The sequence below is a fragment of the Stomoxys calcitrans genome, chromosome 4, assembly GCF_963082655.1.
Source record: "Stomoxys calcitrans chromosome 4, idStoCalc2.1, whole genome shotgun sequence".
NCBI lineage: Eukaryota > Metazoa > Arthropoda > Insecta > Diptera > Muscidae > Stomoxys > Stomoxys calcitrans.
The window spans coordinates 136,820,250-136,847,255 of NC_081555.1; the positions used below are offsets into that span (position 1 = coordinate 136,820,250).

The 27,006-nt window shown below is 40.1% G+C and overlaps 1 protein-coding gene across 4 annotated transcripts in view; it reads left to right on the forward strand.

Annotated features, from left to right (window-relative positions):
- LOC106094472 (tRNA dimethylallyltransferase) overlaps positions 1-27,006 on the forward strand; it is a 583,702-nt gene that overhangs the window by 547,959 nt on the left and 8,737 nt on the right. For all 4 annotated transcript variants that reach the window (XM_059367007.1, XM_059367008.1, XM_059367009.1 and 1 more), the window contains 2 exons: positions 17,564-17,667; positions 17,972-18,165. In XM_059367007.1, the coding sequence (XP_059222990.1) occupies positions 17,564-17,667; positions 17,972-18,165 (298 nt within the window). The remainder of the gene's footprint in view (positions 1-17,563; positions 17,668-17,971; positions 18,166-27,006) is intronic.

Consider the following 27,006-nt stretch of genomic DNA (forward strand, 5'->3'; position numbering starts at 1 on the left):
GCTGAGAGCTAGTAAATATTTTGTAATTGAATATGGATTTTTGGAAAATAAACAAGTAAAACGTGCTAAGTTCGGCCGGGCTAAGTCTTGGACACCCACCACCATGGATCCCGCTTAAAATTTACCCTTATTATCTAAACTTGCGTTGTATAGAATTATTTTGTACCAATCAAATCGGGAATTGATTGAGACTTCAATGGTCTCAAGAAATCATATCAGGATATCGGTGCTTAGGGGAGTCTATATCACCACATTGACCGACTCGAATAAAACTTAGCACAGATGTTGTAAGTCATAAGATAGGTATTTGGGTCAAATTTCGACATAATCAAATGTAAATTTAGATCTCTAGGATCCCTAGAAATCAAAACCGGGGATAGGTTTATATGGGGGCTTAAACTGTTTATAGACCGATTCCGTTCATACTTGGCATGGATGTTGGAAGTCATAACACAAGTTTCTGCTTCAAATCGGATGAAAAATGAGGCTTCTAGGGGCTCAATCATCAAATGCGGGTATCAATTTAGTTTGTAGACCGACTAGGACACACGTCTTTATTCCAAATTTCAGACAAATCTCATAAAAATTTGGGCTTCTAGTGGCTTAAGAAGTCAAATAGGGGAATTGGTTTATATGGGGGCTATTTCCAAATCTGAACCGATATGACCCATTTGCGATCCCAAACATCAATAAAAGGTTAGGTTAGGTTAGGTTGAAAAGAGGGTGCAGAGATTAATCCGCCCCATGCCACTATGGACATACACCTAAGCCAGTAATCGGCTTGTTGAGCGCTCTAAAAACTATAAAAAAACCTCTAAAAAGAAAATTTTAAGTTAGGAATTCCGCGCTACTTACAAAATCCTTAATTCTTTTCAATACCACTCCCCTAAGTTGGTTCATGTCTGATATTGTGTCTCCACCTAATGACCGATATCTGTTGGACGCGAAAGCCGGGCAATGACAAAGGAAATGCCCCAACGTCTCATTATCTGCCCCGCATGCCCTACACATGCTATCGTAGTCCTATGTGTCCCGTTATGATACCAATAGCTATACTGACCTCCTTCTTGCTTCCGTTCAGTAATAGCCTCGTCTTCTTACGATCTGGATCATCCGTGTAACATGACCTTCCAGATTACAATACTAGGGTTCCGTCAATCCAAGACTGTGCCGATGGCAGTAGTGCCTCGCACTCGACTTCAAATTTCATCTCAGGTATCCGATCGGAAACCTCTTCCCCTCTTTGCAGGTTTCCTATCGTCGCCTCGATTATAACGCGATGGTACGAGTTGCTTCCATCCTCAATCCATTCTCCCATCGCCTTAAGTCTCATAGCCGCATCGATTTTACATAAGTGAGCTCGTAGTCCTATGTATCCCGTTATGATACCAATAGCCTCCGTTCCTCGCACACGACTTCAAGGTTCATCTCAGGTATCCGATCGGAAATCTCTTCCCCTCTTTCCAGGTTTCCTATCGTCGCCTCGATTATACCGCGATGGTACGAGTTGCCCCCATCCTCAATCCATTCTCCCATCGCCTCACATTTAATCTATATGTCAATGGGTCGGATATCTAGAAAAGTCTCCAGCGCCCTAGTGAGCGTGATCGGCATCGTTACGCCTATGCCAAGACCACATGTTCTCTGAACCTGTTGTATGGTCCTTATGTTGCACTTTTTCTCCATAGCAGTCCACCAAACTACTGAGGCGTAAGTTAGTTTTGGTCTAATCACGCTCCTGTATAGCCAGTCCACTGTCCATCCTAGGATTCAAGCCTCATTTCGAGCCTACGGCCCGTCTACATAGTGCCCAACTTGTGTGAGCCTTCTCAGTACGCTCCTGAATGTGACACTTCCAATTCAGTTTATTGTCCTAGATCACACCTAAGTATTTGACCTTGTCAGATATCGAAAACGTCTTATTGAGGAAACATGGTTCATTAAATCGGCCCACCTTCGTCTTCCTGGTGAACAGGCATATATCAGTCTTCTCTGGGTTAACATTTAGACCTCTGGATCTAGCCCAGTCATATGCCATATGCAAGACCCTTTCGGCCCTTCTGCCTAACTCGTTCGGATCCTTACCCCTTACAAGTATTATATCATCATTCAAATCCCTCCTATCCGTAATAGGTCATTTATGGTGGTCACCCATTTAGACCACTGGGTCTAGCCCAGTCATATGCCATATGCAAGACCCTTTCGGCCCTTCTGCCTAACTCGTTCGGATCCTTACCCCTTAGAAGTAGTATATAATCATTCAAATCCCTCCTCAGTCAGTATCCGTAATAGGTCATTTATGGTGGTCACACATAGGAGTGGCGATAAAATGCCCCTCCTTTGGCGTGCCCTGTGCCACTTTCTCCCTTATATTTATGTCATGCGACACACAATTCTGAGTCGCTCTAGCCATATACGTCCGTCCGTCTGTCAACATCACGATAGCGGTTGAGAGCGTAAAGCTTGAAATTTTCCACAGATACTTTTTTACAATGTGCTGACCGACATACTGTCTGTCAACATCACGATAGCGGTTGAGAGCGTAAAGCTTAAAATTTTCCACAGATACTTTTCAACAATGTGCGGACCGACACACCGGGTGGACCCGGTCCTTAGAGACTGGATAAACCACTTGTTCCTTAGCATATGGTTTATCCAGTCTCTAAGGACCGGGTCCACCCGGTACTGTTCTAAGGATTAGATCAGTGTGTCGATCCGCACATTGTTAAAAAGTGTTAACGATCCAGAAAATATACAATATATACTTTATGGGATCGCATATCAATATTTCGAGGTTTTACAAACGGAATGACAAGAACTTATCTCCCATCCTATGGTGGTGGGTACAAAAAGCTATAAAAAGCTTTGGTTTGTGAGAAGTTTGCCCCTGTTCCTTAATGTTATGCTCATTGGCAATTTTACATTTTCACCCTAACCCTGTCCCTTCACCAAGCTTTTCTACGCCTTTTGTAGACTAAAGCCTTAACCATGAGCATCACATAAAACTAAACCACCACATTGCAGAAACTAAGAGTGAATAAATTCAACATTAAAAATCATTCGTCCTCCTCAAGCCCAAAAGGTATTTAAGACAAATTGTAAGACACAGCCAGAAAGTTTCATTTCGGCCATATTCCATACAATATTCGCTTTGGGTCAGATAGTGTGATGGCCAGAAACAGAAAAATTCCTACATAACAGATTACCTATCATTATGCCTACGGAGACTGGTAGAACTCCTTTCACTTTGCATTCTTTTCAACGTTTTATGGCTAAATAAACATTTCATTTACAACTCATTTAATTACTGTCGTCGTGGTTGTTCTTTGTCGTTGTCATTCTTGTTGTTGTTGTTGTTGCTTGTTCTTTTCCCAGGCTCAATTACAATTCCCAAGCAGCATCCAATATGGGTGGGTTGGCCTCTTTGTGGCCATTCGGTAATGGGAAAGTGAATTGTTTCAGTTTTGGTGTGGTCGATATGTTTTCCCCTTCACAAGACTTTTTTAAATGGCCTACAATCTGGGGGCAAGTTAAGATAACATGTTTCTCATAAAATTTTAGCCACATAGAAATAAAGTGGGGACAAAATTGGGCGCAGAAATATACCAATCGTTTACTTTAGTAATTGATAAAAATGAATTTAATAATATTTATTTATAATGTTTTTAGTATTGGGTTGCCCAAAAAGTAATTGCGGATTTTTTAAAAGAATGTAAATGTATTTTTAATAAAACTTAGAATGAACTTTAATCAAATATACTTTCTTTACACTTTTTTCTAAAGCAAGTTAAAAGTAACAGCTGATAACTGACAGAAGAAAGAATGCAATTACAGAGTCACAAGCTGTGAAAAAATTTGTCAACGCCGACTATATGAAAAATCCGCAATTACTTTTTGGGCAACCCAATAGAATATTTTTTTATTTCCGTCTTCACTACTTATGAAGGCGATCACTTCTGCAACTACAAATACTATCTTTTGCAATCTCGCTCTTTCATGCAGAAAATATACCATAAAGATTGGTATTTAAACTGTTAAAATAAATCGTTGCAGCCTTATTCTGATTATACTCTCTTATATGCCCCTTTAGACTTTCTTAATTGCAAAGGTGTGACTTAGTGACAGAGTTGTTGCCGAGATTATAGTGAAAGGAAAATAAAAAATGTTCTCATTTAGGTAACAATATACCCAACGAAATGTTTTTAATGATCAAAAAGCTCATGCAAATTGCGAATTTGGATGTGTATACATTATAAACAAAATGTTTGCTTTAAAAAAACATGCTAAACTTTCTACTCCCACAATTATGCACATATATTTTATACCAATTTCGTTGAAATCAAATGGCATGGAATGGAGGAATCGGGATTCATTTATTTATTAACCCATGTAGACATTATAGATCCTGTGCTCCTGCAGACCTATACCTGTAAGCACAATCACCCTTATTCCCTTTGGCGAAGACGAATTTCACATTTCGTGGTATGCAAATTTTGCCCATGAACATTCCATTAAGGAACAGGGGCAAACTTCTCACATATCAATGAGTATTGTCCGATTCAAGTTTTGAACACAATGAAAAGGATCCTCCTTTTTATAGCCGAGTCCGAACGGCGTGCTGCAGTGCTACACCTATTTGGGGAGAAGTTTTTACTTGGCATAGATCCTCGTAAATGCCGCCAGCATTTGGAGGGGATAACCACCGCTGACAAATGTTTTTATGATTTTTTCCCAGGATTCGAACCCAGGTCTTCAGCTTCATAGGCAGACATGCTAACCTCTGCACCACGGTGGCATTGTGCAACTTATTCGCCTTCGACTGTTTGATAATAGAAAAAAATTGTGGTAAATAAAACAAGTATAAGCGTACTAAGTTCGGCCAGGCCGATTCGTATATGCCCTCCGCCAAGGATGCATTTGTCGAGTTCTTTTCCCGGTATCTTTTTTTTTAGGCAAGCAAAATATCAAAGATAAGAATTGCTATACTATTGAAGCTAAATCAAGTTATGATCCGATTCGGACCATAATTGAATTGAATGTTGGAGACCATAATATTTAGAAGTCACTATGTAAAATTTCTGACAAATCGGATAGGAATTGCGCCCTCTATAGGCTCAATAAATACAATAGGGAGATCGGTTTATATGGGTGTTGTCTCAGGCTATAGACCGATTCAGACCATATTTAACACGTATGTTGAAGGCAAAAGCCGTTGTACAAAATTTCAGCCAAATCGGATAATAATTACGCCCTCTAAAAGCTCAAGAAATCACGATCCCAGATCGGTTTATATGACAGTTTTATCAGGTTATGGACCGATTTTAACCATAGATAGCACAGTTGGTATACCATATTTAACACGTATGTTGAAGGTCATGGATGAAGCCGTTGCAAAAAATCAGCCAAATCGGATAATAATAATGCCCTCTAGAGGCTTTTGAATACAACGTCCCAGATCGGTTTATATGACAGCTATATCAGGTTATGGACCTATTTGAACCATACCTAGTACAATTCTTGGAAGTCATAACGAAATACGTCATTCTAAATTTTCAGCCAAATCGGATAGGAATTGCGCCCTCTAGAGGCTCAAGAAGTAAAATAGGGAGATCAGTTTATATGGGAGCTGTATCAGGCTATAGACCGATTCAGACCATATTTAACACGTATGTTGAAGGTTTCGGCAGAAGCCGTTGTACAAAATTTCAGCCAAATCGGATAATAATTACGCCCTCTAGAAGCTCAAGAAGTCAAGATCCCAGATCGATTTATATGACAGCTTTATCAGGTTATGGACCGATTTGAACCATACATAGCACAATTGTTGGAAGTTATGGCAAAACATGTCGTTCAAAATTTCAGCGAAATCGGATAGGAGTTGCGCCCTCTAGAGGCTCAAGAAGTAAAATACGGAGATCAGTTTATATGGGAGCTGTATCAGGCTATAAACCGATTCAGACTATATTTAACATGTACGTTGAAGATCTTGGGAGAAGCCCTTGTACAAAATTTCAGCCAAATCGGATAATAATTACGCCCTCTAGAAGCTCAAGAAGTCAAGATCCCAGATCGATTTATATGACAGCTTTATCAGGTTATGGACCGATTTGAACCATACATAGCACAATTGTTGGAAGTTATGACAAAACATGTCGTTCAAAATTTTAGCCAAATCGGATAGGAATTGCGCCCTCTAGAGGCTCAAGAAGTAAAATAGGGAGATCAGTTTATATGGGAGCTGTATCAGGCTATAGACCGATTAAGACCATATTTCACATGTAAGTTGAAGATCATGGAGGAAGCCCTTGTACAAAATGTCAGCCAAATCGGATAATAATTACGCCCTCTAGAGGCTCAAGAAGTCAAGATCCCTGATCGGTTTATATGGCAGCTTTATCAGGTTATGGACCGATTTGAACCATACATAGCACAATTGTTGAAAGTCATGACAAAACATGTCGTTCAAAATTTCAGCGAAATCGGATAGGAGTTGCGCCCCCTAGAGGCTCAAGAAGTAAAATAGGTGGATCGGTTTATATGGGAGTTGTCTCAGGCTATAGACCGATTCAGACCCTATTTAAAACGTATGTTGAAGGTCATGGGAGAAGCCGTTGCACAAAATTTCAGCCATATTGGATAATAATTATGCCCTCTAGAGGCTTAAGATTTCAAGATCCCATATCGGTTTACATGACAGCTATATCAGATTATGGATCATTTTGAACTATACTTAGTACAGTTATGCTAAATTTCAGACAAATCGGATAGGAATTGCGCCCTCTAGAGGCTCAAGAAGTAAAATAGGTGGATCGGTTTATATGGGAGCTGTATCAGGCTATAGACCGATCCAGACCATATTTGACACGTATGTTGAAGATCTTAGGAGAAGCCGTTATTTAAAATTTCAGCCAATTCGGATATGAATTGCGCCCTCTAGAGGCCCAAGTAGTCAAGACCCCAGATCGGTTTATATGACAGCTATATAAGGTTATGGACCGATTTCCACCATACTTAACACAGTTCGTTGTTCGACGTGTCATAACGAAACACGTCACACCAAATTTCAGGCAAATCGGATAAGAATTGCGCCCTAGAGGCTCAAGAAGTCAAGATCCAAGATCGATTTATATGGCAGCTATATCAAAACATGGACCAATCTAGCCCATTTACAATCCCAACCGACCTGCACTCATTAAAAGTATTTGTGCAAGATTTCAAGCGCCTAGCTTTACTCCTTCGAAATTTAGCATGCTTTGTTCGTCCGTGATAAGAAGAATATATATACTTGATGGGGTCTTAGACGAATATTTCGAGGAGTTGCAAACAGAATGACGAAAGAAGTATACCCCCATCCTATGGTGGAGAATATAAAAATAATATAAAATAAGATTCCATACTCTTGCGACAAACATGCGCAATGTGGTATAGGATGCTATTAACTTTTAGTATATCGATCGTTTTCGTCAAATTTGACAGTGGAATTCATGTGATACCCAATATGTAAACCAGTTTTCACCATCGCCAACCGGAATAAGGGGGAATAAAGTGCTCGATCTTTTATTCATAGAGGTAGACATAACCCTGATAGGATCATAACTCTAAGATCTTTTTGTAAGTAAAGTAGTCCTTTTGTTGGCCGCTATCAGATCGATGTGTTGCTCATAATTATCCCCTACTGAGATAATTATGTGCCCCAAACAGGCTTGAACTTTGATCCTCCTTTCATTGTTATGACAAGAAGCTTAGCTAGGAGCTACCGGGCGCGGCAACAGTTTGAGAGGCCGGGCGGCTTCTGCTCTTGCTTAAATACTGACTGCTATGATGCTCGATACATGACAAATTAGTGACGCCTTTAAATAACCAATGGCGATCATGATCCCAATTGGTCCTATAGACCGGAACTAGCTTGCTCACCTCAAGGTGCTTGTCAAGGATCGCTTCCCCCATATGCAAATATGACTACAATAACACACACAAGGCCGACGTAGTAGATCAATAAGCGGTGCACTGGTCACAGGTACAATCATCAAAGGGTATCTTTTCCTTGCATCCGCTTTCTCTCTCCTGGAATCTGATTATATCAGGCAACCCAAGTCAGCTTGAAGTTAATTCTAAAGTTTTTATGCATCGGAAGGATTTTGGTAATGATTGCGGAAGAATTTTGGTAATAATTGCGAGCTAGAGACCCATTCTTTAAAATAAAGATGCTATATTCAAATTTAATCCGCTATATACTAACACTACATTATTGAGCTTTAAGCTTGAGTCAGACAGCAGTCATTGTCATGTGAGAAGATTAACCCCATTTCTTTAATGGAACATTTGTGGGCAAATTTGCATATACTAACGGACACAACCTTCCGATTCTAATTTCGATGGCCTATTTGCCTTTATTTTCACAGATGACTCTCAGTTTTTAAACATTTTTATACTCACCACCATAGTATAGAGGGTATATTCATTTTCGTCGTAAAAATTCAAACATTATTTAACGATAGTGGTCCAGATCGGAACATATATAGCTGTCATATAGACCGATGTGCCGATTTTGGGTCTTAGATTTACAACAAGAGCATTAATTACCCGACTTCGTTGAAATTTGGAACAGTGAGTTGTATTAAGACTACCAACATATGTCCCGAAAATAGTTCCGACCGGGCTATATTTAGATATAGCTCCCATAGGAACGAATCGTCAGCTTTAGGGCCTAAAGACCATAGAAGGCGCATTTATTTCCAATTTTGCTGAAATTTGAAACAGTGAGCTGCTTTAAGACTCTCGACATCCAAATATGGCCCAGATCGGATCATATTTAGATATAGCTGTCATATAAATCGATAATCCGTATTAGGGGTTAATCACATGAACGGCGCATTTTTTGCATAGAGCTTCTCGGCAACTGAACCAAATATGATAAAGACCGGACTATATTTGGATATTAACATGGATATAGTAGTGTTATAATAAATTTTGATGGTGGCGGGTATCAAAAGATCGGCACGGCCGAACTTAATGCGTTTTTAGTCGTTTAAATTCATTTATAAGTTTTTTTATACCCTCCACCATAGGATGGGGGTATTCCAAATCGGTCCATGTTTTGATAAAGCTGCCATAAAAACAGATCTTGGGTCTTGACTTTTTGAGCTTCTAAACGGCGCAATTCTTACGCAATTTGGCTGAAATTTTGCACATGGTATTGGAATGACTTCCAACAATTGTGTTAAGTATGGGTCAAATCAGTTCATAATCTGATATAGTTGCCACAAAAATCGATCTCCCGATTAGACTTCTTGAGCTTCTAGAGGGCGCAATTCTCATCTAATTTGGTTGAAATTTTACACATATCGTATTGGTATGGCTTTCAAGAACCTATGTCAATTATGATCAAAATCAGTCCAAAACCTAATATAGCTCCCATATAAACTGATTTCTCGATTAGACTTCTTAAACCTCTAGGGTGCGCAGTTCTTATTCAAATTGGTTGAAATTTTGCACATGTCGCATAAGCACAACACATGTGCTGAGTGTGGTCTAAATCGGTTCATAACCTGTTTATAAACCTATCAAATCATCATCTTGTGGATAGGTATCCACCACACAGAAGCCTTATGGTAAAATCTATATGACCTAGAGCGTGAGATTCAGCGCTACAAGAGAGAACCTCTAGATCAAGCGGGTCTAGACAACATTCATGCAGACACCGTAGCACATGCGGTAAATAGGTACCGGATATAGTCCTTGAAGAACTACCGCCTCCCATTGCACCTGAAGAAATTGACCTCCTCCGGGAAACCAGAGTAGTTCTGTTCACCTGCCCAGCCAAGCCCACTCGACTCAGACCCAGATTCCTCTGGACGCACGCCATCTTCGTCGCAGAGTTCTTGGATCTGGACACTGAACGAAAGATGAGACGATGCTTTCACCTTGAGGAGACATTTATGCTTCGAACTGGGTGATCTTGCAGAGGTCAGAGGTCTCCTCAAAATATATAGTAAGGACGGGATGATTCCGACAGCGGACGCAATAAGATTCTGCGGGCATGCACATACATATTTTATAGGGGCTTCTATCTTACACTCTTCTGGAGTCATCTGTGAAATATAACGAGATTCAGTCAGCAATCGAAATTCGTAATGTATGGTAGAGTTAGTTAGTTTATAGCATAGACTATGGGCTTTGGGGTGACTTTGAAGAACTGGAACTGAGCATATCAATAAGGTTACCCGTTTCATGTAGTGTGTATTAAGCGGAGATCAGCTAGATAGCTGAGTAGTTTAAAATACACCTGTTGTGGGCTACAGAGATATCCCAGCAAATATCAGGAACATCTTCTGTATTTGTGTCCTGCACTGGAATGAAGAGAAGTTTCAGTTTAAGTTCTTATGTCTCAGAGGGCTTACCACAATTAAATGTATGCTACTCGACTTTTACTAGCTGGTTCAAAAGTGATTCAAGGCTCGTCATTCTCTTGTTCCTGTGGTATTTCAATGGACTAAAAAGTCTTAGTCATTTTGCATACTGACACTTAAATCTAAATCCTTCGGTGGAAGAAAAAAACTCAAATGTTAAGCTTTATGGAGAATAGTTTATACCTTATCCAAATTTGTGAAAGATCGGGTGGGCCTCCTACCTCTGAAACCCCAAAATTAATATATTGTATAAACCGGTTATGACAATATTGAGAGTGAAGTAAGAATCCAATTTAGGTAATTTTTGAAGAATTTCACATAAAAAACCAATTTTGGGCTTCGTTTGCAAGCCCACGGTGTAGAAGTGGTTATCAAGTCTGCCTATAAGGCTGTGCTCATAGGTTCAAGATTATAAAAAAATTCAATGGTGATTATCTCTTCACTAATACAGGCATCATTTATTCATTGTGTGACACGTCTCTGGTGTCAATCAATGGTACTCCACTCCGATTCGCCTATGTTCGAGTCTCCTGGAGTATTGCAAATATCATAAATTTGTATTGCCCTTTCTTCGATTTATTCAAATTTGGGTTGCTACATTTTTTCATTACCCTCTCCCTATCAATATTCAGCAATAAAAATCAATCTACCATAAAAAACAACATACTTTTGCAAATCGTCCATCCCAATTAGGGCTACAACATTTATAGACTTTTTGCAAATTTTTTTTCTAATCATTAAATCCGTACATTGACACCTGTTGAATGTTGCCATGAATAATAAAATCGATCATAAAACTAAAGAAATCGATTTACGTTGAATTCGTTGACAAAGAATTCCATCGTATATAGCATAAAAATAATGTAATTCACACAATGACATGAATGCTAATCTCAACATGTCATAAAAACTAAAATTCTTATCAAAATTCTTTTAGTTACAAATTAATTAGGCCCAACGTTAAAAAAAAAAGTTGGAGCATGAAAACGTCATACAAAGATATTGCTAGCATTGGAACTTTTAAATGAACTTTTACCAAATCTATAAGTTTCGAGTCCAAAAACAAAAAACAAAGTAGACTTCCAGTCTGTAAAATTAAAAATAAAACAATGATACTATTGGGTTGCCCAAAAAGTAATTGCGGATTTTTTAAAAGAAAGTAAATGCATTTTTAATAAAACTTAGAATGAACTTTAATCAAATATACTTTTTTTACACTTTTTTTCTAAAGCAAGGTAAAAGTAACAGCTGATAACTGACAGAAGAAAGAATGCCATTACAGAGTCACAAGCTGTGAAAAAAGTTGTCAACGCCGACTATATGAAAAATCCGCAATTACTTTTTGGGCAACCCATTATGTCCAAAGAGATTGGGGTATTAATGAAGACATTTTTGTTTAACAATCTGAAATACATGTCATTTTTACATAAAATTAAAAAAAAAGATAATTAACAAAAATTTGAAAATTTAGTCCAAGTACCCAGGGTTCGCCTCAACGCAGAAATTCCCCTTAACCGACACATCGTACGTTCATGTTGATATTGGACTCAAAAGAAGGGTATTCAGGAGTAGATTAAAAATCTGTTATTAAAAAACTTTTTTTTTCGTTTTTCTTTAGTTTTTGTTTTTTTTTTCTTAGTTTGTGAAGCTGCAGATAGCGTGCACCCATAAAAATAAGTGAAGAGGTGGATTTAGTGGCAGTAACTGAGGCCATATCCCTAATATTTGTTAGCGATTTCGCAGTAGGAATATTTTCCCAGTGGAAAATATCAATTTTTACCATTTTCGGTGAACTGGAAACATTTTTCCACCAATTTTTACATAAAATTAAAAAAAAATTAAACAAACAAAAATTCAACAGAGCGCGGCCTGGATTCGAATTTGGATATTCGGAGCACCGACGAGGGCCGTTACCGTTTTCTAGCGTTAGCATAGCTCTTAATAAAGGGTGATTTTTTTTAGGTTAGGATTTTCATGCATTAGTATTTGACAGATCACGTGGGATTTCAGACATGGTGTCAAAGAGAAAGATGCTCAGTATGCTTTGACATTTCATCATGAATAGACTTACTAACGAGCAACGCTTGCAAATCATTGAATTTTATTACCAAAATCAGTGTTCGGTTCGAAATGTGTTCATTCACCGTAACGTTGCGTCCAACAGCATCTTTGAAAAAATACGGTCCAATGATTCCACCAGCGTACAAACCACACCAAACAGTGCATTTTTCGGGATGCATGGGCAGTTCTTGAACGGCTTCTGGTTGCTCTTCACTCCAAATGCGGCAATTTTGCTTATTTACGTAGCCATTCAACCAGAAATGAGCCTCATCGCTGAACAAAATTTGTCGATTCACTGAAAATGATTTCACTGAAAATGATTCACTGAAAATGATTTGCAAGCGTTGCTCGTTAGTGAGTCTATTCATGATGAAATGTCAAAGCATACTGAGCATCTTTCTCTTTGACACCATGTCTGAAATCCCACGTGATCTTTCAAATACTAATGCATGAAAATCCTAACCTCAAAAAAATCACCCTTTAGTTGAGATTTCACATAGGATTTGTGCTTATGATCTCAACTTTAAGTACTACGAACAACAGGTTGTAAACTGTAGGCCGGTCAGATGGACGGACATAGTCCACGATGGAGCCGATGAGATAAAGAAACCTAATTATCGAAACGCGCCCACCAGTGGGGAGACATGTGTCCTGCCTTGTCTGAGGAACTGACAATTTCTTTTCTTCAAGACTCATTTAACAATCTCTCCTTTGAGTGTTACATTCGCTTGGTCATTAAGCTCGACTTGAAAAACCATGAAACAGAAATTGATTCGCATGACCGGCTGTTAAAAAGCCATATGAAATAAAATTTTGACTAAATTTTCGATAAAAATGAAATTTTGATTCAATTTTCTATAAAAATAAAATGTTGACAAAATTTTCTAAAGAAATCAAATTTTGACTAAATTTTCTATAGAAATAAAATTTTTATCGAAATAAAATAAAGTTTGTAAAAAATTTTATGTAGAAACAAAATTTTGAAACAAAACTTTGACAAATTTCTATTTTCTATAGAAATTTTATTTGATTCTTGTTTGAACTGTTGAGTGGAGCGGACGTTTTGTTATTTCGCTCTGCAAGAGCTTTTCTTTAACTCGTAATAGATCATTATTTTTGGAAAAAGATTTTAAGTCACTCAAGGATAACTACGATAATCTGCGTCTGTTTCCAGTGGTGAGGCAGATCTAGAGCCTGGAAGTAGGCTGATAATGGTCTCCAAAAACCCAACAGCTGCGGTGGTGGTTTTAGGCCGTAGCATGTTGTCTACTACTAAAACCTCGACTGGTGGAGCGGCTGCTCCAGACTCTACTAGCCGACTAACGATTGGTCTGCAGAAGCTTTGGACGAAGACACCTGGTTCGAGTCTTAGGTTAGGTTAAAAAGAGGGTGCAGATATTAATCCGCCCCATGCCACTATGGACATACACCAAAGCCAGTAATCGGCTTGTTGTGCTCTCTAAATACACAAAAAAAGTAAATTCGAGAAAGAATATCTAAGTTAGGGATTCCGTGCTACTTACAAAATCCTAAATTGTTTTCCATGCCACTGCACTAAGTTGATTCATGTCTGGTATTGTGTCCCCTCCTAAGTGCCGAAATCTATTATACGCGAAAGTCGGGCAATGACAAAGGAAATGCTCCAACGTCTCATCATCTTGCATGCATGCCCTACACATGCTATCACTTGCCGGACCGATTTAACATAAGTGAGCTCGTAGTCCTATGTGTCCCCATAAGATACCAATAGCTATACTGATCTCCTTCTTACTTTCTTTCAGTAATAGCCTCGTCTTCTTATGATCTGGATGCCCCCATAAAAATTTCGCCGTCCTACCGACGGTTTCGCTGTTCCACAATGTTGCATGCGCATTGGTCGCCCCCTACCTAAAATCGGACTGCGTTCATTCCACCTTACTCCGTTATGGCCCGGCAACCAAACGATGCGGATTTTGCCATCCTCAGAGAAGGCGTTAATCTCCTTCTTCTCTTACACTGCCGGACTGTTTGTGACCTTATTGTCCTGCTCGTTATTGCCCTTATGTCAATTTTACTGTCGGTAAAGATGTTCACACTCGATCGCCCGGATCTCCGCCTGCAGGACCGTATTATGGCCAGGCAGTCTAAATCAGATCTCAGCACCTGAGTTCTCAATGTAGACCCCCAGGCCCACTCTGTTCTCTGGCGTTGATCTATCCGTGAAACATGATCTTCCAGATGGCAATACTAGGGTTTCGTCAATTCGAGACTGTACCGCTGGCAGCAGTGCCCGCACTCGACCTCAAGGTTTATCTCAGGTATCCGATCGAAAACCTCTTCGCTTCCTTCAAGGTTTCCTGTCGTCGTCTCGATTATACCGCGATGGAATGATCTGCTCCCATCCTCAATCCATTCTCCCATCGCCTCAAGTGCCATAGGCGCAGTGGCTACCTCACACTTAATCTGTATGTCAATGGGTGCCTTAGTGGGCGTGGTCCTCATCGCTCCGCCTATGCTAAGACATTATGTTCTCCGAACCTGCTGTATGGTCCTTATGTTGCACTATTTCTCTATAGCAGTCCACAAAACTACTGTTAGGTCTCTCTCTAAATTGGATTCCCTGCACATGCTACCCCAAAGATTATACATCTATTAGGTTGCCCAAAAAGTAATTGCGGATTTTTTAAAAGAAAGTATATCCATTTTTAATAAAACTTTAATCAAATATACTTTTTACACTTTTTTTCTAAAGCAAGCTTAAAGTTACAGCTGATAATTGACAGAAGAAAGAATGTAATTAACGAGTCACAAGCTGTGAAAAAATTTGTCAACGCCGACTATATGAAAAATCCGCAATTACTTTTTGGGCAACCCATAGATTCGGAAAAAAGTCTGCGGCCACCTGGAGGGCGTCCCATGCCTAAAAGAACTAGGGCGAACAAGAACCTTTGCTAGTGTCGCTAGGGACAGTTTGGTTCTTCTCCCTTGTCGATAAGGGAAAAGAACAGGGCTGCATATCTAGGAATAATTGTAGAATAGCCTGCATACTGTCATCAGTATACAGGCTGGTAGCTGAATTGGAATGTATCGTTGCGCCCTAAAAAATATTGGTGAGATCAGGCCAATCGCAGCAATGGATCTAGGCAAGCAGGAAGATATACCTTCTCCACTAATGGCGCACGCTTGGGTACCAAGGATTCCCTCATATCCTGAATCCATTCTTAGAAGGCTAAGGAAATATATTCCCAATCTTTCAGCCACCGACTGGAAGATTGGTGGATTGGATGAGGCTGATGGTAAACGGAGACATGCTGAAATCGTACCGAACACCGGCTGTCTCCCAGACCTCAACAATTCTGAAGGAGTTGTATCCTTATGTTAAACTGAAGGTCTGTAGAAGCGTTGGGTTTGGGGAATGAGGAGATGACTCAACAGTTGTTGCTAAGCACTGCCTGGGGGACTATCGACCACATTGCTAATGTCTGGCGGAATGCAAGAGACTGGAAATCCTCCTGACACGATCGAAACAGGAGGGGAAGGGATCGAAATGGGACCCGATAAGCCCTGTGTACCAGCGGGGAAGAATGGAACTCAAAAAGTACTTCGTGAAGCATTTATTTAGTGTCATGAGGAATAATGGTTTCACTACTTTCTCATCTGCTCCTGGATGCGTACGGTAGCTCACCATGACAAGATCTAACGAATCTGGTGAGGATGAACTCCTGGCGAAAACAGAAGACGAGGCTAACGCAACAGTGGTGGAAAGTCTGAATCCTGACTATGGTCCGGTTTCTGCAGATAAATCTCCACCATTGGAAATTCGGCGACACTAAAGATCCTCCTGATGACAGGGGGATTCAACGAGGTTCTTATCCAGGTACCATGGGTGTGTGGAAGAATGGTTCGTTGACTAAGAATTCCGGGTCTCAAGGATACGGGGATTGGGAGAACCAGAGCCTATATTCTTGCAAAGAGTAGTTTAAATGTATTTCTTTTTCCGTTGCTAAGCACTGAAGATTCAGTAGTAGGCAGCCTAGAAATAAATAAGTCTCATTACTGGTTATCTTCCCTATATATGGCACACGATTGAGAGATACCGCATCAAGCCTTAAGTTGCTTGTTGAAGCTGATTCTGCAGCGAAACGAGCCTCATTGTTGGAACTGATTCTAATGCACATCACCAGATAGGGGGGTAGTTCGAATGTCAAAGAAAGGTGTCAGCTGCTTATCGAACATATTACAAGTTGCAATCTGGCGATTTGTTATAAAGGGGATAAACCGACCTTTATTACCAGTAACAGGCAGGCCGGGCATCTCCGGCCATTGAGCTCGTCTCGAAAGAGAAACAAACATGAATTGTAAAATTTAATGATCTTCGCCCTAACAGGCAAAAAACTTGATAAGTGAACAATTCGGCAGAGCTCGGCCGGGATTCAAACCTGGGCACACGGAGCAGCGGCGAGAACCATTGCCGTTGTCTAAGCGTTCGAATCCGTCAATACAACTTCCAACAGATGCTCAGAATCATGTGGTTATCACGGACGTAGAGTAATTGTTGCAGACAAAAAATCTGTCATTACACAAAAACACATGCACTGGGAAAAGTACAGCTAATAGACAGGGTTGTCGAGCGTGGTTAATGTGGTATTTGTGTAATAGAGGCGTTTTCGCAATAAATACGATACAAATGCAACATAACAACGTACGGCCCTTGAAGCCATCACACCTAATATGGTTGAAAAGTCTTCTAACCAAAGACGAAACGCGTCCCATAGTGGTTGGTGTGTGTTGCTATCTTTGGCTTTCCTTTTCCATTTGCATCTCCGATCATTGAGCTGGTCTCGAAAGAGAAACAAACTAGAAATAAATTTTGACAAAATTTTCTATAGAAATAAAATTTTGACAAAATATTTAATAGAAATAAAATTTTAGAATTTTACTCAATTTTCTGTAAAAAAATAAATAAAATTTTAAAATAATTTATGGAATCAAAGCTGTGACTAAATTTTTCCAAACCGTTCATTATAAAAAAAAAATTTCCCATAAAAATATTTTGACCAGCTTTGATTGTTTTCAACTTATAGTAACTTTTTTGTTATTCTCTCTACTTTCAGGAAGTACTGAATGCGCGTTTAGATAATCGCGTCGATGGTATGCTCGAACAAGGTTTGCTGCGTGAAATACGAGCCTTTCACAATGAGCATAATGTGGACAAAAGGTGCGTATGTGTTGAAAGCTTATCTGCGTAATTGTTTGTCCTCTTTGTGACCATAAAACTGGGTGGACGCCCCATTTTGCAGAGCAATAATAAAGAACTATTAATCATATTGGCTTCCATTCATTGTTTGCTCTTCTTGTTCTATTCCATAATGTTGCATGGTGTAATCACCTGTGATAAATCATCGAAATGTGGATCCATGACCTGTTGTGTGGATGAATGTTCTATTGTCAACACTCACACATACGCAACTACCAAATTGCCATATACATCTATGTACCTACCCTGGGGGTTGTAAAATCAGTAACCCATCATCATCATCATCAGCAACATCACCATCTGTGCTATCATCATCTTCTGGTCGGGACTACACCAAAGGCGTTTTACAAACTATTGGCTTCAAAGAATTTATTCCCTATTTAGAGCGGTTTAGTGCGGCAAATGATGAAAAGATTGACGAATACTTGAGGGCAAATGCGTATAAAATGCCAACCGAAGGTAAGCTTTACTACACCATCGATTGTTTGAAAGGGGGAAAGTCCACCATACACACAAAAAAGTGAGTCCACATATGTAAATACTCAAGTGCTGGCTTGAAGAGAGCCCATTATGGTTGTCTGGGCAATTTTGAATAGACAATACGCGTATGGGAACACATTCAAATTTTGACAATCATAATATAAAATGTCAATAAGTGTCCATTCAAATTTTAAATTGGCCCTTTTGATATAAGAATTTTCATGTTTATGTATTTGATGGCTACTATAAAAATTTTATTCTTCTTCACTTGACAAAGCTGTAAATATTTTTTTTTTTTTAGTATTTAAAAATTTTTGTTCAAAGTTACAACGTTAAAATTCGGAATAGGAAACAAAGAATAAACTTGCAAAAGCCTGTTAATACATAAATTTAAGAGCTATAACAGGCTATTTATTACTTGTGGTGGAGGTATTGGAGATCATAGCAAATGTAATTGAAGAAAATTTCATCCAAATAGCAGACAAACTGCGCCATCTGGAGGCTCAAGAAGTCAAATCGAAAGATGACTTTATATAGAAGCTTTACTATGTTATAGGCCGTCTTGGACCATTCCTGGTATAGCTGTGAGAGGTCATAGGAGAAGTCATCCTGCAACATGTTAGCCAAATACGATAAGAAATACACCCTATATTGGCTCAAGAAGTACAATCGCAAGATCGGATGTGATGGGAGATATATCAAATTATAAACCGATTTAAATCGAGCTTGGTGTACCTTTTTGGGGGTCATTGTAGAAGTCATCGTGCAAAATTTCATCCAAATCCCACGAGAATTGTGCCCTCTATAAGCTCACGAATTCAAACGCAACTTTTCAACCTTGCCTACCGTGCGGTACTCTTCCCGGGGCGTTCGAAGATTGCGAACGTTCAGCCAATACCCAAGAAGGGTGAGGCAAACAACCCTGTGAATTATCGGTCAATTGCGATATGCTCCGCTCTTTCCAAGGTCATGGAGAGCATGGTTAATCACCATCTTGTGAAGTATTTAGAGTCTAATGGCCTTCTTAGCGCCCAACAGTATGGGTTCCGCAGAAATCGCTCTACGGGCGTCCCCATGGCACATCTGTCCGAACGTTGGAGTCGCTCAATCCACCAGTTTGTTGAGAGTAAGGTTGTGGCTCCGGATATCGCCAAAGCATTTGATAGGGTCTGGGACGGTGCACTGCTATCAAACCTTTTCGCATTTGGTGTCGGTAATGGCTTCATTCGATTTATTTCGAGCTTTCTCAGAGATCACACTATTCCAGTCGTTATAGATTGGTTCTCATCCAATGAGCACAAATTGACCGCAGGTGTACCCCAGGGCTCTGTTATTTCTCCTTCTCTTTTTCTTATTTTCAACAACGATCTGTTGGGTCAGACATCGAATCCGACCTACCCATTTGCGGATGACAGTAATCTCTGTCAGTGGTACTCATTTGCCCATAGGCCGAGTCTTCGAGAGATGGAGGACAAGAGGCGGGTTATGGACGATAAACTCTGCCAGGATTTGCTGGCCATTTCTGAGTGGAGTCGAATAAATCGAGTAGATTTTAATGCACGGAAGACTCAGTATTGCTTGTTGTCACACAAACGATTTGCTGACCCATTACGATCATCTTTGTCTATCAACGGTGTAAATGTTGAGAAGCTCTTGTTGTTCTGGGCATGAAAATACAAAGTGATGTCCATTGAGCTAAACATGTATTTGAAGTGTCGAAAGAAGCATTCAAATGTTTAGGCTTCCTTAAACGGTGTAAGAATTACTTTACTCCGTCTGATCTTCTTAACATCTACACCACTTTCATAAGGCCGAAAATGGGGTACAAATCAAATGTATGGGCTGGAGCTTCAAAATCATCCCTGGAGCTACTGGACCGTGTACAGAGGCGAGCGATGGCGTTGATTGGGGACTGTGGGGTATCCAACTCTCTTTTCTCCCTTCATCATCGTCGCAATGTGGGTTGTTTGGCGCTGTTCTATCGGCACTTTCACGGTGTGTGTTCATCTGATATTAGTCTTTTTATTCCTGATGTAAGGATGTACATCAGGGATACTAGACATTCCAGGAACTCACACCCGTTTGTAATTGATTGGCCAGCGGACCGTGCAATGCATTATAGAGAGAATTTTTATTTCGCCCGAACCGTTCGTATGTGGAATCGACTTTCGGCTTATGTTTTTCCCACCCACTTTGACATCCAAAGATTTAAGACAAATGTCAATAAGCATGACATCCTTTTTTCGCCCCTCCAATTCCTAATTTCCTCTCGCCAACGCAATGCAATGCATTCATAGGGGACATCCCCTGCATGTTGGTTGACAGAAAAAAAACCCATGTCCATACTGAAAAGTTAATAGACGACATGGGAGTGAGAGCAGTAACAACAAAGGACATGTTGAGGCTTTCGATGAAAACCCAGTTTTCACAGGATAGGACTCACGGACACACCGGAATCTTGGAATAATGAGGTTGATCGAAGGCTTATCATTACAGAATTAATGGTAAACTAATCCTTAAGGAACTTCAAACCATTTAAGTCACTCAGACCTGATGGATTTTTTCCGGCGTTACTATAGAAGGTGGCCAACTATCTGAAGCCCCATCTGACCACTATTTTCACAGGGTGCCTAGGATTTGCATAGGCTAGGATGGTAGTTGTACTCAAGCCCGGCAAGGCAAGTTATGCGACACTAAAGGCTTACAGTCCTATAAGCCTAACGCCCTTGGTACTCAAAACCATGGATCATATTGTGTATACCATGATAAAGAGTAGGACATCCATCGAACTGCATTGAAATCGAGGATGCATTTAACAATGTGCGGACCTATACACTTATCCAATCCTTAGACCAGTATCTGATGAATCGGGTCCTTAGAGGCTCTGTAAACCATAAGCTAAGGGACAGGTAGATAAATTGTGGATCCCATGGCATAAATATTAGAGAGAAAGTGGCATTCCACGGGGGGCATTTTATCGCCACTCCTTTGTGTGACCTCCATAAATGACCTATTACGGATGCTGACTGAGGAGGGATTTGAACCCGTCTGCTACGCAGACGATGCTATACTACTTCTAAGAGTTAAGGAGTCGAACCAGCTATGCAGAAGGTCTGAAATGGACTTGCAGATGGCATACCACTGCGCTGGACCTAGGGGTCTCAATGTTAACTATTATATCCATATTAAGATCCAAATATAGTCCGATCTTAATCATATTTGGTTCAGATGCCGAGAAGCTCTATACAAGTAACAGTTCATTCATTTCAGCGAAATCGGGTAATAAGTGCGCCGTTCATGTGATTGAGCCTAATTCAGATGATCGATCTATATGAAAGCTATATCTAAAAATAGTCCAGCAAAATCGGGGAATAAATGCGCCTTTTATGGTCTTTAGTCCCTAAAGCTGAAGATTGGTCTCTATGGCAGCTATATCTAATTATAGCCTGGTCTGGACCATTTTCAGGACAGATGTTGGGAATCTGATTACAACTCACTGTTCTAAATTTCAGCAAAGTCGGGTAATAAATGCTCCTGTTACATGCCTAAGACCCAAAATCAGCAGATCGGTCTATGTGACAGCTATATCCAAATATGTTCGGATCTGGATCATTTTTGTTTCAGATATCGAAGAGTCTAATAAAACTCGCTGTTCTGAGTTTCAACAAAATCGGGTAATAAATGCTTCTGTTATGGGTTTAAGACCCTGAATCGGCATATCGGTCTATATGACAGGTATATGTAAATATGATGCAAAATACACCATAATCGGATCAGATGTCGTGGCCCCTAGAGCAACTCGTTGTATCAAATTGCAGCAAAATCGGGGAATAGATGCGACTTTTATGGTCTTAGGCCTTAATGCTGAAGATTGGTCTCTATGGCAGCTATATCTAAATATAGCCCGGTCTGGACCATTTTCGAGACAGATGTTGGAAGTCCCACAACTCACTGTTCCAAATTTCAGTGAAGTCGGGTAATAAATGCATCTGTTATAAGCCTAAGACCCAAAAACTGCGGATCGGTCTATATGACAGCTATATCCAAATATGTTCGGATCTGGAGAATTTTTGGTTTGGACGGGCCTATTAAAACTCGCTGTTCTGAATTTCAGCAAAATCGGATAATAAATGCATCTGTTATAGGCTTAAGACCCTGAATCGGAATATGGGTCTATATGTCAGTTATACGTAAACACGACGCGATATACACCTTATTCGGATAGGATATATCTAGTGCAACTCACTGTTTAAAATTTCAGCAAAATCGGGGAATAAATGCGTCTTTTATGATCTTTAGACCCTAAAGCTAAAAATCGGTTTGTATGGCAGTAACATCTAAATATAGCCCGATCTGCACCATATTCGGGACAGATGTTGGGAGTCTTTATACAACTCACTGTTTCAAATTTCTGCGAAGTCGGGTAATAAATGCACCTCTTATAGGCCTAAGACTCAAAATTGGCGGGTCGGTCCATATGGCAACTACAATATATCCAAATATGTTTCGATCTGGACCATTTTTTGTTGGGATATTGGCGGGCCTATTAAAACTCACTGGAGGCCACCGTAGCGCAGAGGTTATCATGTCCGCCTATGACGTTGAATGCCTGGGTTCGAATCCTGGCGAGACCATAAAAAAAAAATTCCAGCGCTGGTTATCGCCACCTAATGCTGGCAACATTTGTGAGGTACTATGCCACATAAAACTTCTCTCCAAAGGGGTGTAGCACTGCGGCACGCCGTTCGGGCACGGCTTCTATAAGTAGGCCCCTTATCATTGAGCTTAAACTTGAATCGGACTGCACTAATTGATATGTGAGAAGTTTTTCCCTGTTCCTCAGTGGAATGTTCATGGGCTAAATTAATCTCACTGTACCAAGTTTTAGCGAAATTAGATAATAAATGCGCCTGTTATAAACTTAAGACCCTAAATCGCCAGATCGGTCTTTATGGCAGCCATATTCAATATATGTGGCCCATTCTAGAACTAAACCTGCGTATAGAAAAAGTACGGGCCTGTGCAAAATTTCAACTCAATATCTCAATTTTTAAAGACTGTAGCGTGATTACAACTGGCGGACACACGAACGGACGGACAGATGTACGGACTTCGTTAAATCGTCTTAGAATTTTACAACGATCCGAATAATTTGTATACTTTGCATGGTCGGAAATGGACATTTCGATGAGTAACAAACGGAATGACTAAATGTATATACCCCCTATTCTATGATGGTGGGTATAAAAATGCTGACAGAGTAAAGGTTGCAAGTAACGATTACTTCAGAAACTGTGAGAACGTCGAGGAAGAAGACACTGTTCTGTGTGTGTTCCGAAGTGGCTGGCAAAAGGTGTTGCACATTAAGCTCTCATTTCTTTGAGAACTTGTCGGAATTAGCGGATGTGAACATTCGCACGTTATTGGGCTTTTTGAAGAGATCTGGATGATTCTGTGGTAGGAACCAAAGGGCATCTTCCTTCTCCTGTTCCTGTGAATCACAGTGGACGAACATGTTTTAGTGAGTCTGATGGCAGACTGTCAGTTTAAACTAACCTATATGATGTTTAGTTATCTTTCCGTCCGTCTTTCCCTGTAATCACGCTACAACCTTTAAAAAGTAAAGATAAGCTTAAATTTTACATAGACCCTTATTTGTCTATACGCTGAACGCACGGGCAAATTCGACTCCTATTTGAATAAAGCTACACCGATGTTCAATCTTGAGCCCATTCAGGATTTCGCTGAAATTTGGAATACAGAATTTTATTAGTCTCCTCTATGTTTCTGCGGATTAAGGACTACATTGGTTCATATTTGATTCTTGTGCTCGTTGGAAAATTTTAATATTAAATTTTAATATGAATTTTTAAATTAAAACTCATTATTTGTTATACAAATTAAATTTTAGAACAAGGTTTAAAACTACAAAAGTAAGCAGACACAAATATTTTTATATCTTCTTTCTCACATGGACTTTCTTTATCAATGATAATAATAAAGCATCATCCATTTAACATGCTCATTGACACTGAGTAACTTCAAATATTTTCCCACAACGTAAAACTCCCGCACTACACTCGCACTTGATGAGTGTGAAAGTGCGTGTGTATTTGGCTAAGCCCTCAGATATTTTGTGAAATTTCTACTTAAGAACAGTATGTGGTCGTTTATTTGTTAATATTTAAATTATTTGTTAATTCATTTTTGTACAAACATGTGGATGCTCTTAAGTCTACTTGTATACGGTTAGATTTTGACCGCATAAGTGTGGTCTTTCACAAAGAAAACAAATAAAAACGTGTTAAGTTCGGCCGTGCCGAACTTTAGATACCCACCACCATGAATAAATTAATCACTCTATTTTATTAAAACTCCACAAGCATATCCATAATAATATGCAAATGGGGGCTGGTATGGATTATATTTGATTCAGGTGCTGAGAACTCATATACAAGTCAAAGTTTCAGCGAAATTAGGGTCTTAATTTATGGAATTAAGACCCTAAATTGAAAGATCGTTCGAAATGGCAGCTATATCTAAATACAGTCTGATCTGGATCAAATTCTGGTCGGATGACGGGAGGCTGCTGCTGCTGCGGCTGATGAATACGCGAGTCGCCTCCGGTCCCAAATAGATCAGCGGTAACCCGTCGGTTCCTGTTGCCTTGTTGTTCTTCAGTCGGGTCACTGCTACTTGGACCTCATTCTGACTAGGACGTGAACATTCTATACTATAATCAGGAATTGGTTCTGCGGTATTCTCTTCGCCGCCATCGTTAGACACCAGCAGTTGGGTAAAATGTTCTTTCAATATCCTCAGTACGCTGTCTGTGCCAGTTACCAGACTTCCTCCTTTGTCTCTGCAGGAGAATATGCCTGCACCAAATCCATCGGTTTGATGTTTAATTCATTGGTAGAATTTCCAGACTTCATTCTGACTCCTGTGTATCTCAATTCGCTCACACTCACGGCTTTATAGCTAAATCGGATAATAAATGAGTATTTTAAAGGACTTAGAAACTATGTCCGCATATCGATCTAAATGGCAACTATATCCATATATCGTCCGATCTCAACTGTTTTTGGGTCGGATGTCGAGAGGCTTAAAGCAACTCATTATTTCAAATTTCAGCGAAATCGAATAATACATGCAGCTTTTATGGGCTTCAGACCCTAAACCAGCAGATCGGTCTATATGCCAGCTATATCCAAATATGCTCCGTTTTGACCCGTTCCAGAACGTAACCTGCGTGCAGCAAAAAGACGTTTCTGCCCGTGGTACATACGACGCCTATATTCTCGATTAACGCAAACTGGTCCATATATTTAACGAAGTGTCTTCCTCTCAAACACTCCAAGCACTCGTCTGCTTTCACAAGTACGCATGCCTCAGAACCATATAACAACACGGGTGTAATCTTCGTCTGTCGACAGGTTGCCTTGTTTCTAAACTGTCTACTTAATCCTAAGTAGCATCTGTTTGCCAGTATTATTCTTCGCTTTATTTCAGAACTGGTGTCATTCGTTTCGGTTGCGGCAGTGCCGAGGTAGATTACGTTGTTGACATCTCAAAGTTGTGGTTCCCAACTATCTCCATTTTCTTTATCTGATCCGCGTTTTTGGAGTTGATATCATACATTTTGTTTTATCTCCATTTACTGCCAGACCCATTTTCACTGATTCCCTTTTCGATTCTTTCAAAGGCTGCAGTTACTAATACTCCGGTTGACCGACCTATAATATCGTTATCATCAGCATAGGCGAGAAGCATTTGTTGTCTTGTGAGAAGTGTGCCATGTTTATTGACATCTGCATCTCGTATAATCTTCTCCAATAGGATATTAAAGAGATCACACGATAGGCTGTCTCCTGGTCTCAAATCTCGTTTGGTATTGAATAGTTCGGAGAGATTATTTCCTATGCGTACTGAGGAACGTGTATCAGCAAGTGTCATCCTGCAGAGTCTTATTAATTTTGGAGGGATACCAAACTTAGACATGTCTAGAAAATCCCTTGAACGTATAGGGCTATTGAAAGCGGCTTTGATTTATCCTTTTCGGGTCTTTTCCAGGATTTGGCGCAGTGTGAATATCTGGTCTAGGCTGGATTTACCAGGTCTAAAGCCGCATTGATCGGGCCCAATTATCTCATTGATTACGCTCGAGAGTATCTTGTATGCGATGGGGAGGAGACTTATTCCTCTGTAGTAGGCACATTCCTTCTTGTCTCTTTTCTTGTGTACGTGTGACATAGTATGTCGAGGTTCCACTCATCGGGCATGCGTTCTGCTAGCCAGATTGCGCAGGCAAGCTGATGCATACGCCTTATAAGCGTGTCGGCTCCGGTCCTAAATAGTTCAACGGTAACCCGTCGGCTCCTGTTGCCTTGTTGTTCTTCAGGCGGGTCACTGCTACTTGGACCTCATTCGACTAGGAGGTAAACATTCTATACTATCATCAGGAATTTGTTCTGCGATATTCTCTTCGCCGCCATCGTAAGACACCAGCAGTTGGGTAAAATGTTGTTTCCATATCCTCAGCATATTATCTGTGTCAGTTGCCAGATTTCCTTCTTTGTCTTTGTTGGAGGATTTGCCTGCACCAAAGCCATGGATTTGATGTTTAATTCTTTGGTAGAATTTCCGGACCTCATTCTGACTCCTGCACATCTCAATTCGCTCACACTCACGTCTTTCCATTTCCTTTTTCTTTCTGCGGAATAGACGTTTCTCCTCACTCCTTTTCTTCCGCCAGCTCTCCTTCGTCTGGCGCATTGCTGCTTATTTCAGGGTTGCTTTTAATGGCACATTCCTGGCTTC